The sequence below is a fragment of the Sinocyclocheilus grahami genome, unplaced genomic scaffold, assembly GCF_001515645.1.
Source record: "Sinocyclocheilus grahami isolate Dianchi unplaced genomic scaffold, SAMN03320097.WGS_v1.1 scaffold603.1, whole genome shotgun sequence".
In the NCBI taxonomy this organism is placed as follows: Eukaryota; Metazoa; Chordata; class Actinopteri; order Cypriniformes; family Cyprinidae; genus Sinocyclocheilus; species Sinocyclocheilus grahami.
The window spans coordinates 339,267-359,755 of record NW_015505782.1 but is presented as its reverse complement, the minus strand read 5'-3'; the positions used below and the strand labels follow the sequence as shown (position 1 = coordinate 359,755).

General features: G+C 36.4%; 1 protein-coding gene across 2 annotated transcripts in view; it reads left to right on the top strand.

Moving 5' to 3' along the window:
* Window positions 1–20,489, top strand: part of LOC107557462 (solute carrier family 45 member 4-like) — a 53,236-nt gene that overhangs the window by 11,634 nt on the left and 21,113 nt on the right. For both annotated transcript variants that reach the window (XM_016240884.1, XM_016240885.1), the window contains exon 2: window positions 10,998–11,843. In XM_016240884.1, the coding sequence (XP_016096370.1) occupies window positions 11,564–11,843 (280 nt within the window). In that variant the 5' untranslated portion in view covers window positions 10,998–11,563. The remainder of the gene's footprint in view (window positions 1–10,997; window positions 11,844–20,489) is intronic.

Sequence of the window (20,489 nt, the reverse complement as noted above, 5' to 3'; positions counted from 1 at the left end):
TCCAAAATAAAAAATATTTTTGTTTTGGCCAAATCCCCCCCCCCCCCCCCCCCAAAAAAAAACAAAAAAAAACAAAAACAATTCTAGAATGATCAATTCTGTAGTGACAATTTTGTATTTTCTCATATTGAAATATATATAGTAGAAAAACAATGTTTTTTCCAGTATCGTGTAGCCCTGACGCATAGCGTTCTCCAGGTGTATTGAAGCTTGTTGTCTTCAGCGCTGTATCAGCCTCATTCTCACGCTCATGCTGATATTGTACGTTTTGTTACTGTAAACAATCAGTGTTGTTTGTGTTGGGTAGAAAATCAGAGCTCTGTGGGGATATGCCACCTGCAGTCTTGTGTTTTTGTGGCGAACTGAACAATCTGTGCTCTTATCAGTGTCTGTTATTTGATCCCACAGCAGCAGGTTAGAGTTACTTGACCTCTCTCGTTCTCTCTCACTGCCCATGTCCTTGTTTTCCCTCATCCTCTCTCGCGTTCACATGTGAAAGACATGCTCTGCACAGGAATGCCTTTAAAATCTACTTTTACATACTATGAGTTTTAAGGTAAGGTGTGTAATTTCTACACCACTGAAGCATGAGACTGCACACTTTACCTTTAGTTCATTTAAATGGAAAACGTATGCATTTTCAGTTTTTTTTTTCTGGTAAAAAATTTTTTGCCCCCCCACAGCAGTGTAAGCCAGACTTTTTTTTTTCTTTTTTTTCCCCCCTCTGACATTCTTGCCATAATATTTTAATATTCCCTGTTTGCCAGAATTGTATAAACGAATGTAATTAATAACAATGCTTTTTACAATTTCAAACTCTCTCCAAATAAATAATAACAACATAACATTTCATTATTATTATTATGGTATGGAAATTAATATAAAAGAAAAATCATCTAAAATAGCTTATAATATTTTGCTAATATAAATGTATTGCTTGCATTAACGTTGTTGTTGAGGTTTTTTTAACAATTTGTACCTTTAAATATAAATTAATAAATGCATATTAATTGGTAATAAATGCATTAAATAAATAATAAATATTGTTTTCCTTAATATTTTGCTTACGTAACTATTGCTACTGTTGTTGTTGTTGACGTTCTTTTCTTTTTTTAACAATTTGTAACTTATATAAATAAAAATAATAATAAATATAAAATATTATTTTGCTTGTATAATTTTATTGTAACTATTACTGTTGTTATTTTATGTTTTTATTTTGAACAATTGTCACTTAAGTATGGAATGAAAATAAATAGAAAAACAAAAAGAAATAATATTTTGCTAAGATTTTCTGTCACAAGTCAAATGTTGGCTAGCTGAGGATACAGAAGTCTATGACCCTTTAACATTTCAGAGCTCAAATCAAACTGTGCCTCGTGGGCATTTTAGACTCATTGGAGGCCAGTCGAGCTTCAGACCAGATAATTTTCTTTCACTTTTTTTTTTTTTGTCTTTATTAATATGAAGGAATTTTCCGTATTGATTTTTCACCGTTTTTTTTTTTTAACCTGCATTTTTAAATGACGCATTGTGTTTTTGGGTTACAGGGTTACAATGGATAATGTCCTGGAAAATTACTAGTACCTTTTCCATTTTTCTAGATATTTTTCTTGATGTACTAACTGATCAAGTAGGCACAAGCTATTAACAAGGTGTATCAAAATCATAAATTAACAATTATTAAATTCTTATTATTAAATTGAGCAATTGCTAATAGAAGCTAACTAAATTCATGATCGTGAGCTGTGTACTGCTAGGCATCTTTGGTTTCCTCATTTTGTGTAATTTAGATGGAAAATTTGCTTACGTAACTATTGCTACTGTTGTTGTTGTTGACGTTCTTTTCTTTTTTTAACAATTTGTAACTTATATAAATAAAAATAATAATAAATATAAAATATTATTTTGCTTGTATAATTTTATTGTAACTATTACTGTTGTTATTTTATGTTTTTATTTTGAACAATTGTCACTTAAGTATGGAATGAAAATAAATAGAAAAACAAAAAGAAATAATATTTTGCTAAGATTTTCTGTCACAAGTCAAATGTTGGCTAGCTGAGGATACAGAAGTCTATGACCCTTTAACATTTCAGAGCTACTGTGCCACTGTGCCTCGTGGGCATTTTAGACTCATTGGAGGCCAGTCGAGCTTCAGACCAGATAATTTTCTTTCACTTTTTTTTTTTTTGTCTTTCGTACCATTGCGATTGTCAATCATGCTCAGGTGCTGTGGTGTGTCTGGCTAATGCGCTGCTAACGAGTCTGAGCGATCGATTGTTAATTGCTGACTGGACTGTGAGGAAATGTGGCGTGTGCTTCTCATGTTTGAGCGTCATGTGATCCCAGGCCTCATGCGTTAGGAATAAACGGGTTCAAATTGGACGCAGCATCGAGCTAAACCTAGTCTGGAACTAAAATAGTTTGTAACCTTGAACTTTAAGAGGCATCTCAACACCTCTCTCCCTCATTTAAATGAGGACGTCGCTCACGTGAAAGAGGATGATGTTTAGCTTGTAACTCAAGCTGCTCATATTACTTTTCACAACATTCAGTTAGTATAAAGTGAACTTTTATTAATCCTAGTGAGCTGCGCAATAACATATGTGACCTGGTTTTGGCCACAAGTTGAATAAGCATTGCTTAAAACTAGGGATGCACGCAGTTTACCGACAAGCTACACAAAATCGCGTTCAAAATCGGCAATGAATCACCTGCGATTTTGAACGCAATTTTGTGTAGCTTGTCAGTGACAGTGTTGCCAACTAATTTTCAGGGGAAGTTGCTTAAAGGAAGGTAAATTTGTTGCTAAAAATTGCTAAATGACGTTGTGATGCCATAGCACGATAACATCATTACGTAATTATGACACAAAATTGTCACTTCAAAATCTCAGTAAGAAAATATTTTATATATGTTAATTTATCGAAAAAGTATTCTTTCCACATGTCTGTTCAAACAAAAGCGTAACTACATGACGTTCAACACGTGTGGTTTCGTTGGGCTCATTGTCTAGTAGATAAAAGCGCACATTTCAACGCAAGTCAAAGTTGACGAGAACAACTGGGAGGGGTTTCCCCTCTGTTTAACTCTTCGGCCATGGAGAGCAATAAAACGGCAAGTATTTTAGGCGATTTATTCATAAACAGCTCGCTCCTGTATTTTGCCATTGTTGCTGGTGGGTGTACATTTTTTTGTAATCTTTGTCAGGAGAAAGCAACCTACAACAAATCCGCGAGACTGACTGAGTCACGACTTCTTGTGCAAACAGTGTTGCCAACTAATTTTCAGGTGAAGTTGCTAAAGGAAGGTCAATTTGTTGCTAAAAAAGTCATAGCACGATGACATCATTATGTAATTATGACACAAAATTGTCACTACTTCAAATCTCAGCAAGAAAATATTTTATATATGTTAATTTAGATGTGTTTGTAAAATAATCTAACACAATGTAATATTAAAATATAAATAGCTGTATTTTTAAATACAACATTGAATTATTGAACACTTACACGTTTTTTGAACAATTAGGGCCTACAATTAAAGTTGTAGTTTTTTTTAGCTAGTAAACTACACATTCTGAACAATTATAGTTTTAAGCAGTGTATTAGCAGTTAGTTATTATGCTACATTCTAAGAAAATATCTGTAAAAATAGGGCACAGTCTACTATATTAATATGAAGGAATTTTCCGTATTGATTTTTCACCGTTTTTTTTTTTTAACCTGCATTTTTAAATGACGCATTGTGTTTTTGGGTTACAGGGTTATTGAATTATTGAACACTTACACGTTTTTGAACAATTAGGGCCTACAATTGAAGTTGTTGTTGTTGTTTTTTTTAGCGAGTAAACTGCACATTCTGAACAATTATAGTTTTAAGCAGTGTATTAGCAGTTAGTTATTATGCTACATTCTAAGAAAATATCTGTAAAAATAGGGCACAGTCTACTATATTAATATGAAGGAATTTTCCGTATTGATTTTTCACCGTTATTTTACCTGCATTACGCATTGTATTTTGTGTTTTCGGGTTATAACGGATAATGTCCTGGAAAATTACTAGTACCTTTTCCATTTTTCTAGATATTTTTCTTAGTGTACTAACTGATCAACAACCGCACGTACAAGTTACTAACAATGTGTATCATAAATTAACAATTATTCAATTATTATTATTAAATTGAGCAGTTGCTAATAGCAGCTAACTTACCGTATTGACCCGAATATAAGACAATGTTTTTTTCTTGGAAATACGTCGGAAAAAACGCAGTCGTCTTATATTCAGGGTCTAGACTTTGACGTGTCAATAATACACACACAACAATAGGTGGCGCCAAATACGCATTAAACGAGTGTGCCGTGAAATACGTAATGTAACGCGTGTCGTAAAGATCGCGAGTAAAAACTAAAGAAAAAGAAAAGCTTACGGCTGCACGAGTCGTGACACATTCTGAACAATTATAGTTTTAAGCAGTGTATTAGCAGTTAGTTATTATGCTACATTCTAAGAAAATATCTGTAAAAATAGGGCACAGTCTACTATATTAATATGAAGGAATTTTCCGTATTGATTTTTCACCGTTTTTTTTTTTTAACCTGCATTTTTAAATGACGCATTGTGTTTTTGGTTTACAGGGTTACAATGGATAATGTCCTGGAAAATTACTAGTACCTTTTCCATTTTTCTAGATATTTTTCTTGATGTACTAACTGATCAAGTAGGCACAAGCTATTAACAAGGTGTATCAAAATCATAAATTAACAATTATTAAATTCTTATTATTAAATTGAGCAATTGCTAATAGAAGCTAACTAAATTCATGATCGTGAGCTGTGTACTGCTAGGCATCTTTGGTTTCCTCATTTTGTGTAATTTAGATGGAAAATGTGTGCCTTTTTATCATTTGAGTCACTTATCAAAAGTTGCAAAAAATTGCCAAATAAATTAAAAAAATAGCTACATTTGTTGCTTGGTGCTTTTGGAAGAAAAAGTTGCTAGGGCAGTGTGAAAAGTTGCTAAATTTAGCAACAAAATTGCTAAGTTGGCAACACTGGTCAGTGAACTACGGCTCTGTGTAGTAAATGCCGCTCCATCTGAAAGCACGTGCTGGAGATTAACAAGCGGCTTTACTGACGAGATGCGCATGACAATCACATTCGATTTTTTTGCCCAGCCCTATCTTGTTTACATCAAAACTGAAACCAATTTATTGCACAAATATTTTGCACATTTTTTAGAGGGACATCTATCACAGTTTCGCTCGCATCTCGCACAAAGGAGCCACATGTTTAGAAAGCCATGTAAAATGAATGCAAGTTTAACTTTGAAAAAAACATACTGTATATCGTGAATTTATGGCGGGGTTTTTTCCCCATCCCACTGCATCTCATGTTTTTAAATGAAAATTGTAACGTTACTCTGTGTGATTGGCTTTCCACCCTTTGTATTAAACCATGCGTACTGTACATGCATGATGCTGTTTTGTTTATAGTGGTTTAAGCAACTTAATTATAATTGGTTTATAAACATTATTTTAAACATTATGCACTTTTTTTCACAGATAGTCATGTTATCCTATACTTTGAATAAACGTGCATTAGTAATATTTTCAGGGTTGCCAGGTTTTCACAACGCATCTCGCACAAAGGAGCCACATGTTTAGAAAGCCATGTAAAATGAATGCAAGTTTAACTTTGAAAAAAACATACTGTATATCGTGAATTTATGGCGGGGTTTTTTCCCCATCCCACTGCATCTCATGTTTTTAAATGAAAATTGTAACGTTACTCTGTGTGATTGGCTTTCCACCCTTTGTATTAAACCATGCGTACTGTACATGCATGATGCTGTTTTGTTTATAGTGGTTTAAGCAACTTAATTATAATTGGTTTATAAACATTATTTTAAACATTATGCACTTTTTTTCACAGATAGTCATGTTATCCTATACTTTGAATAAACGTGCATTAGTAATATTTTCAGGGTTGCCAGGTTTTCACAACAAAACACGCCCAATTGCTACCCAAAACTAGCCCAATCGTGTTTCGAGGGGGGTCCCCCATTAAAAATCGCGTTCGGGGGGTAAAATGCACGTTTTTCCCCTTGGTAAATTCGCATTCCAGGGGCTAAATATCATGTTATTGTGGTCGCTTCAACCCGCGGACATGAAAAACAAGCCGCGGCAACAGTTTTAAAGTAGCCCAATTCCAATTCCAAAACCGCGGACTGAAATTCTGCATTTTAAATTCGAATATAATTCGAATTTTGATAATATTTAAGTACAAAATTCGAATTTAGTTTTTCAGCCATTTTGACAGGCCTAGTGGAAACAGGCTTTCATAGCTGCGTCTGCAGACAGCGAACATCAGGGTGGATCTCAGAGCTGATTTCTAGCACTGTCGTTCATTCAGGCTTCTGTGGCGTTTGATCAAACACACATTGAGCATCAGCAGACATGATGGAGAGAGATAATTCATCACTGAGCAGAGGCAGACGAGGTGCTGTGCGTGTGTGTGTGTGTGTGTGTGTGTGTGTGTGTGTGTGTGTGTCACGCATTAGTGATGAATGTTTCTGTGTCTCCTCTGATCTCTTGAGATCTTTAATGACTGATGCTTTCACACTATGCATGTGTAAGATGTCCAAGAAACAAATTAATGCACTGACATCAGATTAACTTTTCCTCTCATTTGAGACCAGGAACTATGTGTTGCTTCACTTCACTTTTGACCATTTTTACCTTGACTTGCTTTCTTAAATCTAAGTTTGCTGGTGTCAAATAAGTATATATATATATATATATATATGTATATGTAATATATCTCAAAGGTGAACTTTTTAGAAATTAAAAAATATATAAATTATATATTTAAGTTTTACAGATATATTTAAAAATTAATTGAAAAAAAAAAAAGCATGCTATTGTGAACCTGGCATTTTAGTAATTTCACATCTACCAGTACCTGATTTAGCATGATGCCTGGTGATCCACTCAGCTGGTGTGTGTGTAATTGTGCACGTTTATGTGAAAGTGAGATGCTTCGTGACCATTTTTGCCTTGACTTGCTTTCTTAAATCTAAGTTTGCTGGTGTCAAATAAGTATGTAGCTTAATACTTGATGACGTCACATCACACTGATTCCCTCGACAAAGACCAGTAGGATTTTTCCATTGTCTTTGGATTATTGCAGAAAATAAGCTCTGCAATGATTCTTACACATTTTGTTCATAATGATAATCTTCAGGAATGAAAACATGTATTAAAGGTCATATAGGCTATATCTCAAAGGTGAACATTTTTGAAATGTGATGACGGTGTGTGTGTAATTGTGCACGTTTATGTGAAAGTGAGATGCTTCGGCTCCACGTGAAGCTCTTATGTAAGAGTCTCAGCACAGGTGAGGAGGGTATTAATAACTTGCTTTCCCACCAGCAGCTCAAAGGTCTTCTCATCTCTTCCTTCCCCGTGATCCCGTCACATTCAGACTGTCTCTCTGTATCTGTAGAGTCAGTTTTCTGCAGAATCCCAGCAGGTTGTGCTCTCTGTCCTCTGAGGAACAAACCCAGCCGGAGCCTCTTGGGCCCCTCTTACCTTCTCACATGACTGGCCGCTTTTGGTGCAGATGGCAGATTCGCAGAAGGCCCGAGGAGAGCAGCTCGACACCCTTTCAAACGCAAACAGAGCCATATTGTTGTGCCGCAGATGTTTTTGATCGTGGCCGTTTACTGGCGTCTTGCTGATGGCGTGAAGCTCTCGGTGCTAATATGAGGAAACTGGATGCAGGGATGCCGTTTGTCTCTCTCTGCAGGGAGTCTGTTTGAGCCTGTTTTCTGAAACTGTCAAGCGAGCGAAGAGTTTTTGCTCTCTTTTGTTCTGAAGGAACAGTCTCTGAAGTGTTTAGCATGCAGCTCATCGCTGTCAGATGTTTCTGTGGATCCACTCGGGAAAACTGTCAGGCTGGATTAGAGTAGGAGTTTTGCTGGAGTGTCTCCTGTCTAAGATAATGAAGTGATGCTCTAATAAGCATAACAATACATGACACACAGACAGATTGGGTAGAATAGTTTCTTTTAAATTTGATTGAACATTTTTAGCTGTATTGAATTAATGTCATAATGTTGTCAAATAATTAACATCATATTAATAAAACGCACAGACATTCCTTTTAAATTAGATTTAAATGTTTTTTTTTTGTTTCTATTTGTTTTTATATTTTCAATAGTTTATCTATTGAATTAATGTCATCATATTGTAGAATAATGTTCACATTTATAATATTTATAAAAGGCACAAATATCCCTTATATAAAAAAATGTAATCATTGAATATTTTCAATATTTGATCTATATTGATTTAATGTCATAATTAAAATAATATTTAAAAAAATGTAAAGTTTATAAAATACACATACATTGCTTTTAAAGTAGATTAAACATTTGAAAAATATTTTTATATTAAAATATTCAATTATAATATATATTTTTTAATTTAATCCAAATTAAATTATTTACTGATTTATTATTTATATATATATTTTTTTTGCTTGCTTCATATTTGGTAAAAGCAAAATTGACTTGAGTGATGTAAGTTAAATCTCTGTCCCTAAAAACAATATTTTAAAATTTTTAATATTTTATCTATATAATTAATATTATAATATTTAATAATAATAACTTAGTATTTATAATCAGCATTTCTCTTGCTTTGTTTGATGGATGGATTTCTTTTACATTAAGCTTATTAGAATGTATTCTAAGATGTATTATAAAATATTTTTATTTGATTTTGATTTGTTTTTATCCATAAAGGATAAATATGTATTCTTTTCTTTTTTATTTATTTAATTTTTTAATATATAAATATATATATATTTCATTTTTTTTTATTTATTTTTTTTTTAATTTAATTTAATTTTATATTATGTTATATTATATTATTATTCATTTTTGGAATTTGTAAAAAAAATAATCTCTCTACCTTTCAAAATAAACTTATATTATGTTTTAAAAATATATATATTTTTTATTTTAATTATTTTTTCATTCTTTATTTTAATATTGTACCTATATTAAATTAATATCAAAACATTGCGTAATAATTAACAAAATATTTGTAGTCTTTCGTCTTGCTTAGTTTGCCTGTATGTAACGTCTGTAATGAATTCTGCCATTTTTATTTTTTCCATGAAGAATATATGCAGTACTGCTTTTGAATTGCATTTACTAAATCTACTCGGGTAATCTGAGATAAATATCTCTTTCTTTACTTCTATAATTATGCCTGCTCGCTGCTTATGATACCTTTAATCGCTGTCTATGTAAGCAGCTCAGAAGATTTTGGAGGCGAGCCTGTGTGTCCCGTCGACTCGCTGGCTGAGGATCCAGTCAGGATTAGATAGCCAGATCAGACCGTCGCCCCTGTGACCTAGGGGTCAACACATGGGAATCCTAGTCAGTTGCTCCAAATGTAATATTTAAATAGCCCACACTTCATTACTATGCTGAATAGAGCTGTAATCTGATAGCATTTGTGTCCTATCAGCGTCTCACATGATAAACAAGCCTCCAGTAGCTCAAGACGGCCTGGTGGAACAATAACCAATCCCTGTACTGATAATGCTGCTTTAGGATGGAAACCTCAGCGGCACTTATCAACGCACGGCCTGATTGATTGTTGTCCAGTTTTACTCGTGTTTGTTTTTGTTGTGGTGTTCAGGAAATGCTCATTTCCCGTCCTCTTTTGCCTGGTTTCAGAATTTGTAAATAGCAGCATGTATAATCAGGAGACTCGGCCGCACGAAGACAATGTCAGCTCTGTTACTCCGGTTTGAACCATGAGCGAAGTTCATTGTGTTGGGTTTTAAAGAGCCCTCAAGACCGCACGCGGATTCATTTCACATCTCGGTCATGTTAAGAGGTTTATGAAGTGCCACCGCAGAGCTGATTGTTTGCGCACGCTTTAGTGCTTCGGGGTTTTAATGTATATTTCCATCCCGTCCTGAAACGTGCCATATTTACAGTCGCTAATCTCTGAAAGCTCCCCGTATAATCCCTCCAAATATGTTAATTCTGATGATTGTTTGGAGTCAAACTCGAGAACCTCAGATTATGCACTTACATTAAAAATATAAAAATAAGGAATGTTCTAAAGATGTGCTTGGAGACAACGTGAAAGTGCATTTGCAATGCATTTAATGGCAGTAATTTCACGTTTTTGAGTGAAGCAACAATATTGAGTGTGGAAATAATATGGGGTGAGCATTTACTTTTATGCATTATCATTTGTGCGTTTGGCAGACACTTTCATCCAAAGTGAATTGAATTGCATACATTCGATCAGTTTATGCAGTCCCTGGGAATCAAACCCATAACGTTGGCATTTCTAGCATCATGCACGGGGTCAAAAAAGTACATGTTAATGCATAAAAGTTCATGCATTCATGTAAATGCATAAAAGTACATGTGCGTTTATGCATTTATATCAATGCATGTACTTTTATAAAATTACATGTACTTTTTAGCATTAACGTGTACTTTTTATGCTTTTTCATTGATGCATGTAATTTTATGAAATTACATGTAAAAGCATGAAAGTACATGCATTTATGTAGTTGCATAAAAGTACATAAATTAATGTAAATGCATAAATGTTAATGCATAAAAGTATCTGTAATTTTATAAAAAAGTACATGCATTAATGTAAATGCATCAAAGAACACATTTATGTACATGCATAACATTATATGCTTTATTGTATAATGCATAAAAGTGCATGCATAATGTAAATGCATAAAAGTACATGTAAATGTGTAAAAATACGTGCATTAATGCAAATGCATAAAAGTGCATGCATTATTGTAAATGCATAAAAGTATGTTAATGCATAAAAGTAAATACATTAATATAACTGCATAAAAGTACAAGCATAAAAGTACATGTATATTGTGTGAGAATCTTTTTTTGTGAGTAACTCTCTCTCTCCTGCTCTCTTTCAGATTGATCTGTTGCTCCATGGGGATTCTCCGGTGCTTTCCGTCTGGTTTCTCCTGCCCTTCACCCCTCGGCCTGCCCTCCACCCTCTACAACACCTCCTCCATACAAATCATGAAACTGGTATTAACTGAATGGCAATTGATATGGATTTTTACTGTTTCCAATAGACAGTAAACACACTTACACCACACCACACACACACACACACAATTACATGCACATACACCCACCCACACACACACACACACACACACTCACACTCACACTCACACACATCACATCAGCGGGAGTGACCTCATGGTAGAGTCATATCCTCCCCAACTGTCCGAACCAAATCCCCCGACACGGCCCGTCCCAGAGCTCCTGCAAGCGGCCTTCATCAAACGTCACATTTCGGGATGCTTTACGCTCCTTGAGTGCGATCCACAGCAGATTTCCTCCGCAGAAGGGCATCCGCGGGAAGCGGTGTGCTGCTGTTGGCTTTATTCTTCATAGATTTTTTTTTTTGTTTTGCGTTATTTTGTGTGTGATTTTGCGTGGAGCCACACGTGACCCCTGCTCTGAGTGCATGCCGACGACGATGGCCCCGCAGAACCCCGAGGCCGACGCCGTGCAGATGCAGGCCGCCGTGGTGACACCTGTGGAGAAACGGGCTGGAGGAGGTGGAGCTAATGGAGTGGGTGGGGCTGGAGGGCGGGATTTGGAGAGTCAGGAGGAGTCGGTCAGCGAGGGATCTATAGACCGCATCCCGCTGCGTCAGTGGATCATGCACGGCGCCGTCATGTTCGGACGAGAGTTCTGCTACGCCATGGAGACGGCGCTGGTCACACCTGTACTGCTGCAGATAGGTGAGACAACTGACCATTAACTATTAGATTATAATAAACCAAATCATACAGTATGACATGATCGGATGCACCCAGCATAAAGAGAGCTCTGTTCTGATATGGATTATTCTTTAACCAATGCTGATAATAGGAGGATTAAACGCCAATTTATACTTATTAAACGTATATAATTTTTATAATAATTACAATTATATTTAAATATTAATAATTAAATATATATAATTTATTATTCATTGTTTAAATACATTTGTAATTAATTAATTATTATCTAAATTTATAGTAACATTCATATATGCATTTAATATATTATTATAATATAATTTAATGAATACAATTTTTATTTACTCAAAACCAACTGGAAAAATGACAGCTTTGATTAAGGTGTCAGTACATTTTGAAACTGAATCTAATGTTTATACCGTTGAATAGTTCTGCTAGAAAGATGAAGACACTTTAATGAGAGTTGGAACAATTTGAGCCACAGACAAACACATCTAGTTGACTAGATTAACTGTACTAGACATCCCACGATGAACTGAATAATCTGCACAGACATGTAAATCTAATATTTGTGATTTCTGGCCAGTTTATATTGTCTTCACTCTCAGTGTTTTTGACAACCAGCCTCTCCAGCTGCATGCCTGTATGCCAAAGAAACACCTCCACTTCTCTGAACTCTCTCTCTCTCTCTCTCTCTCTCTGTCTGTGAGTGAGTGTGTCTGTGAGTGAGTGTGTGTGTGTGTCTGTGAGTGTGTGTGTGTGTGTGCGTTTTTGTGACAAATGAGGACATCAATTTGTATAATGACAAAGGTATGACATAGGTATTACAAGGAGAAGGTGACTTTTCAGGACATTACCCCATGTCCCCACTTTTCAAAACGCTTATAAATCACACAGAATGGAGTGTATTGAAAAGTTGAAATAGCACAAAGTTTCCTGTGAGGGGGAGGTTTAGGGGTAGGGTTGGTGTAGGGCAGGGGTGGCGAACGTCGGTCCTGGCGAGCCGCAGTCCTGCAGAGTTTTGCTTCAACCCTAATCAAACACACCTGAACAAGCTAATCAAGGTCTGAACGGTTATTAGGAAGCTACAGGCAGGTGAGTTTTAATTAGGGTTAGAGCTGAACTCTGCAGGGCTGCGGCTCTCCAGGACCGGAGTTCGCCACCGCTGGTGTAGGGCAATAGAATATACGGTCTGTACAGTATAAAAACCATTACGCCTATGGGATGTCCCCACTTTTCACAAAAGTAAACCTGTGTGTGTGTGTGAGTGACATGCCAGGATAAAGACATTTAAGGGGCTGTGGGACGTATGCTGCATGACTCGCCTGCCAGTTTATAGATTATGCAAATGACACCCCAGGCCTTTATATTGCTGAAAAATATGCCGCTTTGTCATGCAAGCAGCTGTGAACCTGGAGGAGCAGAGGGGCTTTTGTTCTTCATAATCATCATGTTTTATTGAAGAAGTCCATTTTTGTCAACAGGAAGTCCATCAGCCACATGTGGTCATGTGACAATAGTGATTGTTGTGATATGGATTACTTCTATCTACTTATACGTTTTTAAATCTATTATTGCTGAACTTTCTTTGTGCCTTTTCTTTACACTAATAGTCAAAAGTTCGGTATGATTCGTAATAGTTTTTGAATGAAGTCTCTTCTGCTCACCAAGGCTGCATTTAATTGATCAAAAATACAATAAAATCAGGAAAATTGTGAAATATTATTACAACTTAAAATAAAAGATTTCTGTTAGAATTTATGCTAAAATGTAATTTATTGCTGTGATCAAAGCTGAATTTTCAGCATCATTACTCTAGTCTTCAGTGTCACATGATCCTCCAGAAATCATTCTAATATGCTGATTTGCTGCTCAAGAAACATTTCTGATTATTATCAGTGTTGAAAATGCATGAAAAATGGCAAATGCATAAATGTAAATATCGACAATTCTCACTGCTCTTCTTTTTGTTTTTTCACCCGTTTACGCTGCAGCACCTGTTTGCTATTAGCTACGCTTCTCACCAGAACTAGCTAGTGTACCAGGACACTAACTGAAGACATTGTTTTTGAGCAGTATTTTTCTCTCCCTGAGGGATGATCCATTATTTATTGTGCTGTAACTGTGTCATTTCAATGAACTGGTTCATCAAAAGTAGATGAGCTGATTCAGTCATTGCTCAGTTGTGTGCACAATATCATGTGCATGTTATTTTACTTAGCTTTTTTTTGTTTTAGTTTTTTTTAGTAAATTTTGTAACAAACAATAAGGCCCCATTAGTTAATGCATTAAAGAATAAGTCCACTTCCAGAATAAAAATGTCCTGATAAATGCTCACCCCCATGTCATCCAAGATGTTCATGTCTGTCTGTCTTCGGTCGCAAAGAAATTAATTAGTAGACTTCAGTGATGGCCAATGATTTCATGGTCAAAAATGCAGTTTCAATGCAGCTTCAAAGGGCTCTACATGATCCCAGCCGAGGAATAAGGGTCTTATCTAGCAAAACGATCTGTCATTTTCTTAAACACTATATATTTATACACTTTTTAACCACAAATGTTTGGCTAGCATTAGCTCTGCAATGCGCATCTTTATTAGGTGATATTGGAAAGGTCATCGTGACGTAGGTGGAAGTACCGGCCCAGTGTTTACAAAGTGAACGTGCAAAAAAAGTCAAATGGCCTTTACAAAAAAGGTAAAACAACGATGTCAGATGATTTTAAACTTGGAAGAGAAAATGAGATGGAGTTTTTAAACAAAGTACAAAGACGAAGAAGTAACCTTTCCAACAGGATTACGTAATGTGTGAAGACGTGCATGCGCATCGCAGAGCTAGAGCAAGCCGAACATTTGTGGTTAAAAAGTGTATACATTTTTTCCGAAAATGACCGATTGTTTCACTAGATAAGACCCTTATTTCTCGGCTGGGATCGTGTAGAGCCCTTTGAAGCTGCATTGAAACTGCATTTTTGACCTTGAAATCGTTGGCCACCATTGAAGTCCACTATATGGAAAAAAAAATCTGGAATGCTTTCCTCAAAAAACGTAATTTCTTTGTGACGGAAGAAAGGAAGACATGAACATCTTGGATGACATGGGGGTGAGTAAATGATCAGAAAATGTTTATTCTGGAACTGGACTTATCCTTTAACAATCAGCAATACTTTTGTTGCAGTAAGCGGATTAAAAAAATAGTTCAGTGTTAATTCATGTTAGCTCGGGTCTATTAAATAATATTAACAGATACGACATTTGATGTGGATGAGTTTGTTTCTTCATCAGATTTGAAGAAACAGCATTGCATCACTTGCATTAAGATGTTTTAATTTCAAACTGTCAATACTGCATATTTCTCTCCTGATGCAGACGAGATGACTACACTGGAGAAAGCAATATTATGCATATTTTAGCTGGGAGTGGTGTGGATTACTTTTGCATTACTTGTCTGCTCAAAAGTAGAATGCTAAGTTTGAAATTAAGCACTTTTCCAAAAGGGTAACTTGATTGTTGTTTACGTGATTGTTGGTAACTTAGCTCTTGTTGGTGATTTATAGAAGCTAATGGCGAGTTTTCCGGGTTTAAAGGTATTAAGTCATCAGGTCAAGGCCAGTTGTGAGTGACTTGATGTTATCATGCAACATGCTAATTTTAGAGCCCTATGTGAGTTTGCGTCTGTGAAGATCAGGCACTCACTGTCCAAACTATAATGGCAAAGGATAAGAGGATTTCTGGAGGTTGAGCCACCCTTGTTCACCTGCTGTCAGAGAGAGAGAGTGTGTGTGTGTGTGTGTGTGTGTGTGTCTACCTTTCCAACAGGATTACGTAATGTGTGAAGACGTGCATGCGCATCGCAGAGCTAGAGCAAGCCGAACATTTGTGGTTAAAAAGTGTATACATTTTTTCCGAAAATGACCGATTGTTTCACTAGATAAGACCCTTATTTCTCGGCTGGGATCGTGTAGAGCCCTTTGAAGCTGCATTAAAACTGCATTTTTGACCTTGAAATCGTTGGCCACCATTGAAGTCCACTATATGGAAAAAAAAATCTGGAATGCTTTCCTCAAAAAACGTAATTTCTTTGTGACGGAAGAAAGGAAGACATGAACATCTTGGATGAGTAAATGATCAGAATTTTTATTCTGGAAATGGACTTATCCTTTAACAATCAGCAATACTTTTGTTGCAGTAAGCGGATTAAAAAAATAGTTCAGTGTTAATTCATGTTAGCTCGGGTCTATTAAATAATATTAACAGATACAACATTTGATGTGGATGAGTTTGTTTCTTCATCAGATTTGAAGAAACCGCATTGCATCACTTGCATTAAGATGTTTTAATTTCAAACTGTCAATACTGCATATTTCTCTCCTGATGCAGACGAGATGACTGCACTGGAGAAAGCAATATTATGCATATTTTAGCTGGGAGTGGTGTGGATTACTTTTGCATTACTTGTCTGCTCAAAAGTAGAATGCTAAATTTGAAATTAAGCACTTTTCCAAAAGGGTAACTTGATTGTTGTGTACGTGATTGTCGGTAGCTTAGCTCTTGTTGGTGATTTATAGAAGCTAATGGCGAGTTCTCCGGGTTTAAAGGATTAAGTCATCAGGTCAAGGCCAGTTGTGAGTGACTTGATGTTATCATGCAACATGCTAATTTTAGAGCCCTATGTGAGTTTGCGTCTGTGAAGATCAGGCACTCGCTGTCCAAACTATAATGGCAAAGGATAAGAGGATTTCTGGAGGTTGAGCCACCCTTGTTCACCTGCTGTCAGAGAGAGAGAGTGTGTGTGTGTGTGTGTGTGTGTGTGTCTGTGTGTGTGTGTCTGTTTCAGGGTGACGTATGATGGATTATTATTTAAAAAATTCACTGAATTTGTAATGGCTGGATTAGCCACAATAGCTCACGGTTAGTTTAGATGCATGAAGTGGGAAATTATACTGTCAGACTGGATGTGGTGCTCAACATGACGACATTTTAAGACTAGTTCAGATCCAGATGAGCCAAGACAAGGAGTTGAAGCATGTGTGCGTGTGTTTACAATGGTCCACAGTGGTCCCATATGAAATTCCATGCAGCAATTCCAACTATTCGCAGCACGTTTCACCGTAAACAGACGCTCGTAAACAAAGGCCGAGGGAATGCGCGGCCCGCCGCTGTGTTGGGAATGTGTGACTCAGCTGATTCCGAGGTTTGGGATGAAGCACAGGTGTTCACTTGTCCCAGAATGCTCAGCTTGTTGGGGGTCAAACCCAGAGCCATGTTGTGTTTTTCTCCTATGTGAGTTTGCGTCTGTGAAGATCAGGCACTCACTGTCCAAACTATAATGGCAAAGGATAAGAGGATTTCTGGAGGTTGAGCCACCCTTGTTCACCTGCTGTCAGAGAGAGAGAGAGAGAGAGAGAGAGAGAGAGAGAGAGAGAGTGTGTGTGTGTGTTTCAGGGTGACGTATAATGGGTTATTTTTTTAATTCACTGAATTGGTAATGGCTGGATTAGCCACAATAGCTCACGGTTAGTTTAGATGCATGAAGTGGGAAATTATACTGTCAGACTGGATGTGGTGCTCAACATGACGACATTTTAAGACTAGTTCAGATCCAGATGAGCCAAGACAAGGAGTTGAAGCATGTGTGCGTGTGTTTACAATGGTCCACAGTGGTCCCATATGAAATTCCATGCAGCAATTCCAACTATTCGCAGCACGTTTCACCGTAAACAGACGCTCGTAAACAAAGGCCGAGGGAATGCGCGGCCCGCCGCTGTGTTGGGAATGTGTGACTCAGCTGATTCCGAGGTTTGGGATGAAGCACAGGTGTTCACTTGTCCCAGAATGCTCAGCTTGTTGGGGGTCAAACCCAGAGCCATGTTGTGTTTTTCTTAGCTAGCGAGAGGCTGGAACGCATTGAATCGTGAAGGAATTTTGCTTTTTTCAGCCTGTGGATTTCATGCATTCCGCAGTGATGGGGAAAAAACTCCCAGTGAACAAACAAACCTCATTCCCAAGCATGCAAACGTCCTACACAAGCCACAGAAATTTGTTGATATGCTTTGCCAAATTACCTAGCAGCTGTAGATCTCGCTTGACGTTTGATAAGTTATGGCTGTGTATGGAATAGTGTACTTCTGTGCTGTCTGCTGTATGTGTACTGTATGCATACTTGATGTATCCATGGAGATCCCGCACATTTTGACCAATGTGTAAGGATGTTGTATTTTTTTTTGCGGAATATTGGACTTTGTTTTAAATTGATCCAATAACAAGACATATTTGTTGGTCTAAATGTCTTTTTTTTTTTTTTAAATGACATAAATATGGTTAAAAATACGTAATACTTTATGTAAATAATAATAATAAATAATCAATTATAATACATTTAATCTACATGAAATATAATTAATAATAAATTTTAAATAATTTAAATCGTTATTAATATGATGTATGTGTATATGTGGATGTAAGTGTGTGTGTGTGTGTGTACGTACATATACGTATATCTATGTATATTTGTATATGTACATACAGTACACACACACCCTGATATTATCATACTATTTCTTTATTATAACTAATTATTCTCATATTCAAGTTTTCAGTTTCTCTAGATATTTTATATATACATTTTATGTGTATATTTAAAAATACATTAGAATGTATTCATTTATTACTAATATCATTTTCATACAATTAATACATTACACTTTAATAAAGTTAATATTTAAATATTTTCATATAGTATGTGTGTGTGTGTATAATACATATATAGTATAAATTATAATAAATACATGTTTTTATATAAATGTAATTATTATACATTTTATAAAACATGCATTTAATGTATTTATATTTCCTTTTAAAATGGACATTAACAATTTCTCCTCCAATATATCATCATAAATGTGCATATGTAAATAATTATTAATAGAATATAATTTATTAAATGTAGCGTCACCTACTATTTTACTGTACATATGGTGTATATACTAGTTCACTATAACTGGTATGCTAGCAATCAATCTGAGCATGGTTGTGGTCCAGCAGATGCAGCTCACGACCTGGTGTCACTCTGGCTTGCTGCAATGCCTCATGGGTACGTCACATCTCACACACAGGGCACAAGAATTCAGCGCACACCTGCACTGTCAGCCCTGCGATCTGTCAATTACAGATGTGTCTCAGCTGATCTATGGACTCATTGTAATGTTTCTAATGCATACATGAGCGCTTGATTTCACAGGTTTCTATTGATTTATAAATAGCCAAACAATGAGCCCTTTTGGGCTGTTTTTGGTCAATCTCTGGCGGATTAGACTCGAGTTCTCATGACCACTCAGCCTTTCAGCGCTTTTGCGGAAACAATAGTGAAACTCATTTAACGTTTTGTTTGAAATGCACGGCGTCCTCCGTGAAATATGTGCCCACAAAAGTAGGAAGCAGAGCCGCCCAGGAGCTGACAGTGACCGCTGATGTTTCCAAGAGTCAAGACCAGCGTGACAATCACACTGAGCTCAGACAGGGAAGAGGAGAGATGTGTGTGTGTTTGCATTTGTGTGCGTGTGTGTGCATGTTTGTGTGCATTTGTGTTTCTGTGTGTGTGTGTGTGTTTTTGTTTGTTTGTGTGTGTTAGTCTGTGTGAGAGTGAGTGTTTGTTTTTATGTTTATGTGTGTGTGTGTGTGTGTGCCTACATGCACGTGTGTGTGTGTGTTTAGCTGTAAGAATAAAATTGCACTAGATCTACTGTATATGCAGTGCAGTGCTGACTTGGACTGTGGACTGCATATCGCACTGCTGCAGTATTACGTAACTGAGCTGACTATATTAGAGGTCAGTTTTCACCCACTAATGATCTCTCACTTAACAATACACTGACAACTGCAGAGCAGCATTCCAAAATCATTTAGAACACCTCCGTGACTGCTTAGAAACAACATGGCAACCACATAGAACATCTAGTAACTGCATAGCAACATGACATCATCACTCAAAACAGTTTAGCAAAAGCATAGCAGTGCATCGTGGTGGCAACAAATGCATGGATAAACACCACTTATGTTTTTTTTAGAGAAATTGTAAATTTTTAAAGCTTATGTTGCATGCAAAAGTTGATTTCTCTTTGTTGTTTCTCAGTGTTTGGAGTGGTGCATATTTGCTGATCTGAGATCAGTGCTGTGAGTCAGTCACCTGGGATTGAAAATGCAAACTGTCTGTTATTTGTCCAGAGCGCTAACCTTAACCAGATGCAAACCGCACATCTCACTCTCTCTGATGAATCATTCATGCTGTTGAGCTACAGTCGGACACACACTGCAATGGAAGAGAATATGAAACCGCCGTGTGAATATTTCATACTGCCATCTGCTCGATTTCTGGTGAATCGGGATCAGAGGTCTGGAGAGATTCGGTTTCTGGTGCTGGATCATGGGGGTCCTGGTCTCATGTAGCTTCAATCTGACTTGGAAAGAAACCATCTGACTGACATGAATAACAAGCCACAGTAAGCTTTCCTACTGAGCGTATTTTGGAGTGAAACAGGATATTCATTACGGCTGAAACGATTAGTCGACATTATCAACAATGTTGATGATAAAAAAAAAATGTCAACAAATATTTGTGTTGTCGAATAGTCGTTTGCTCTCATATGACC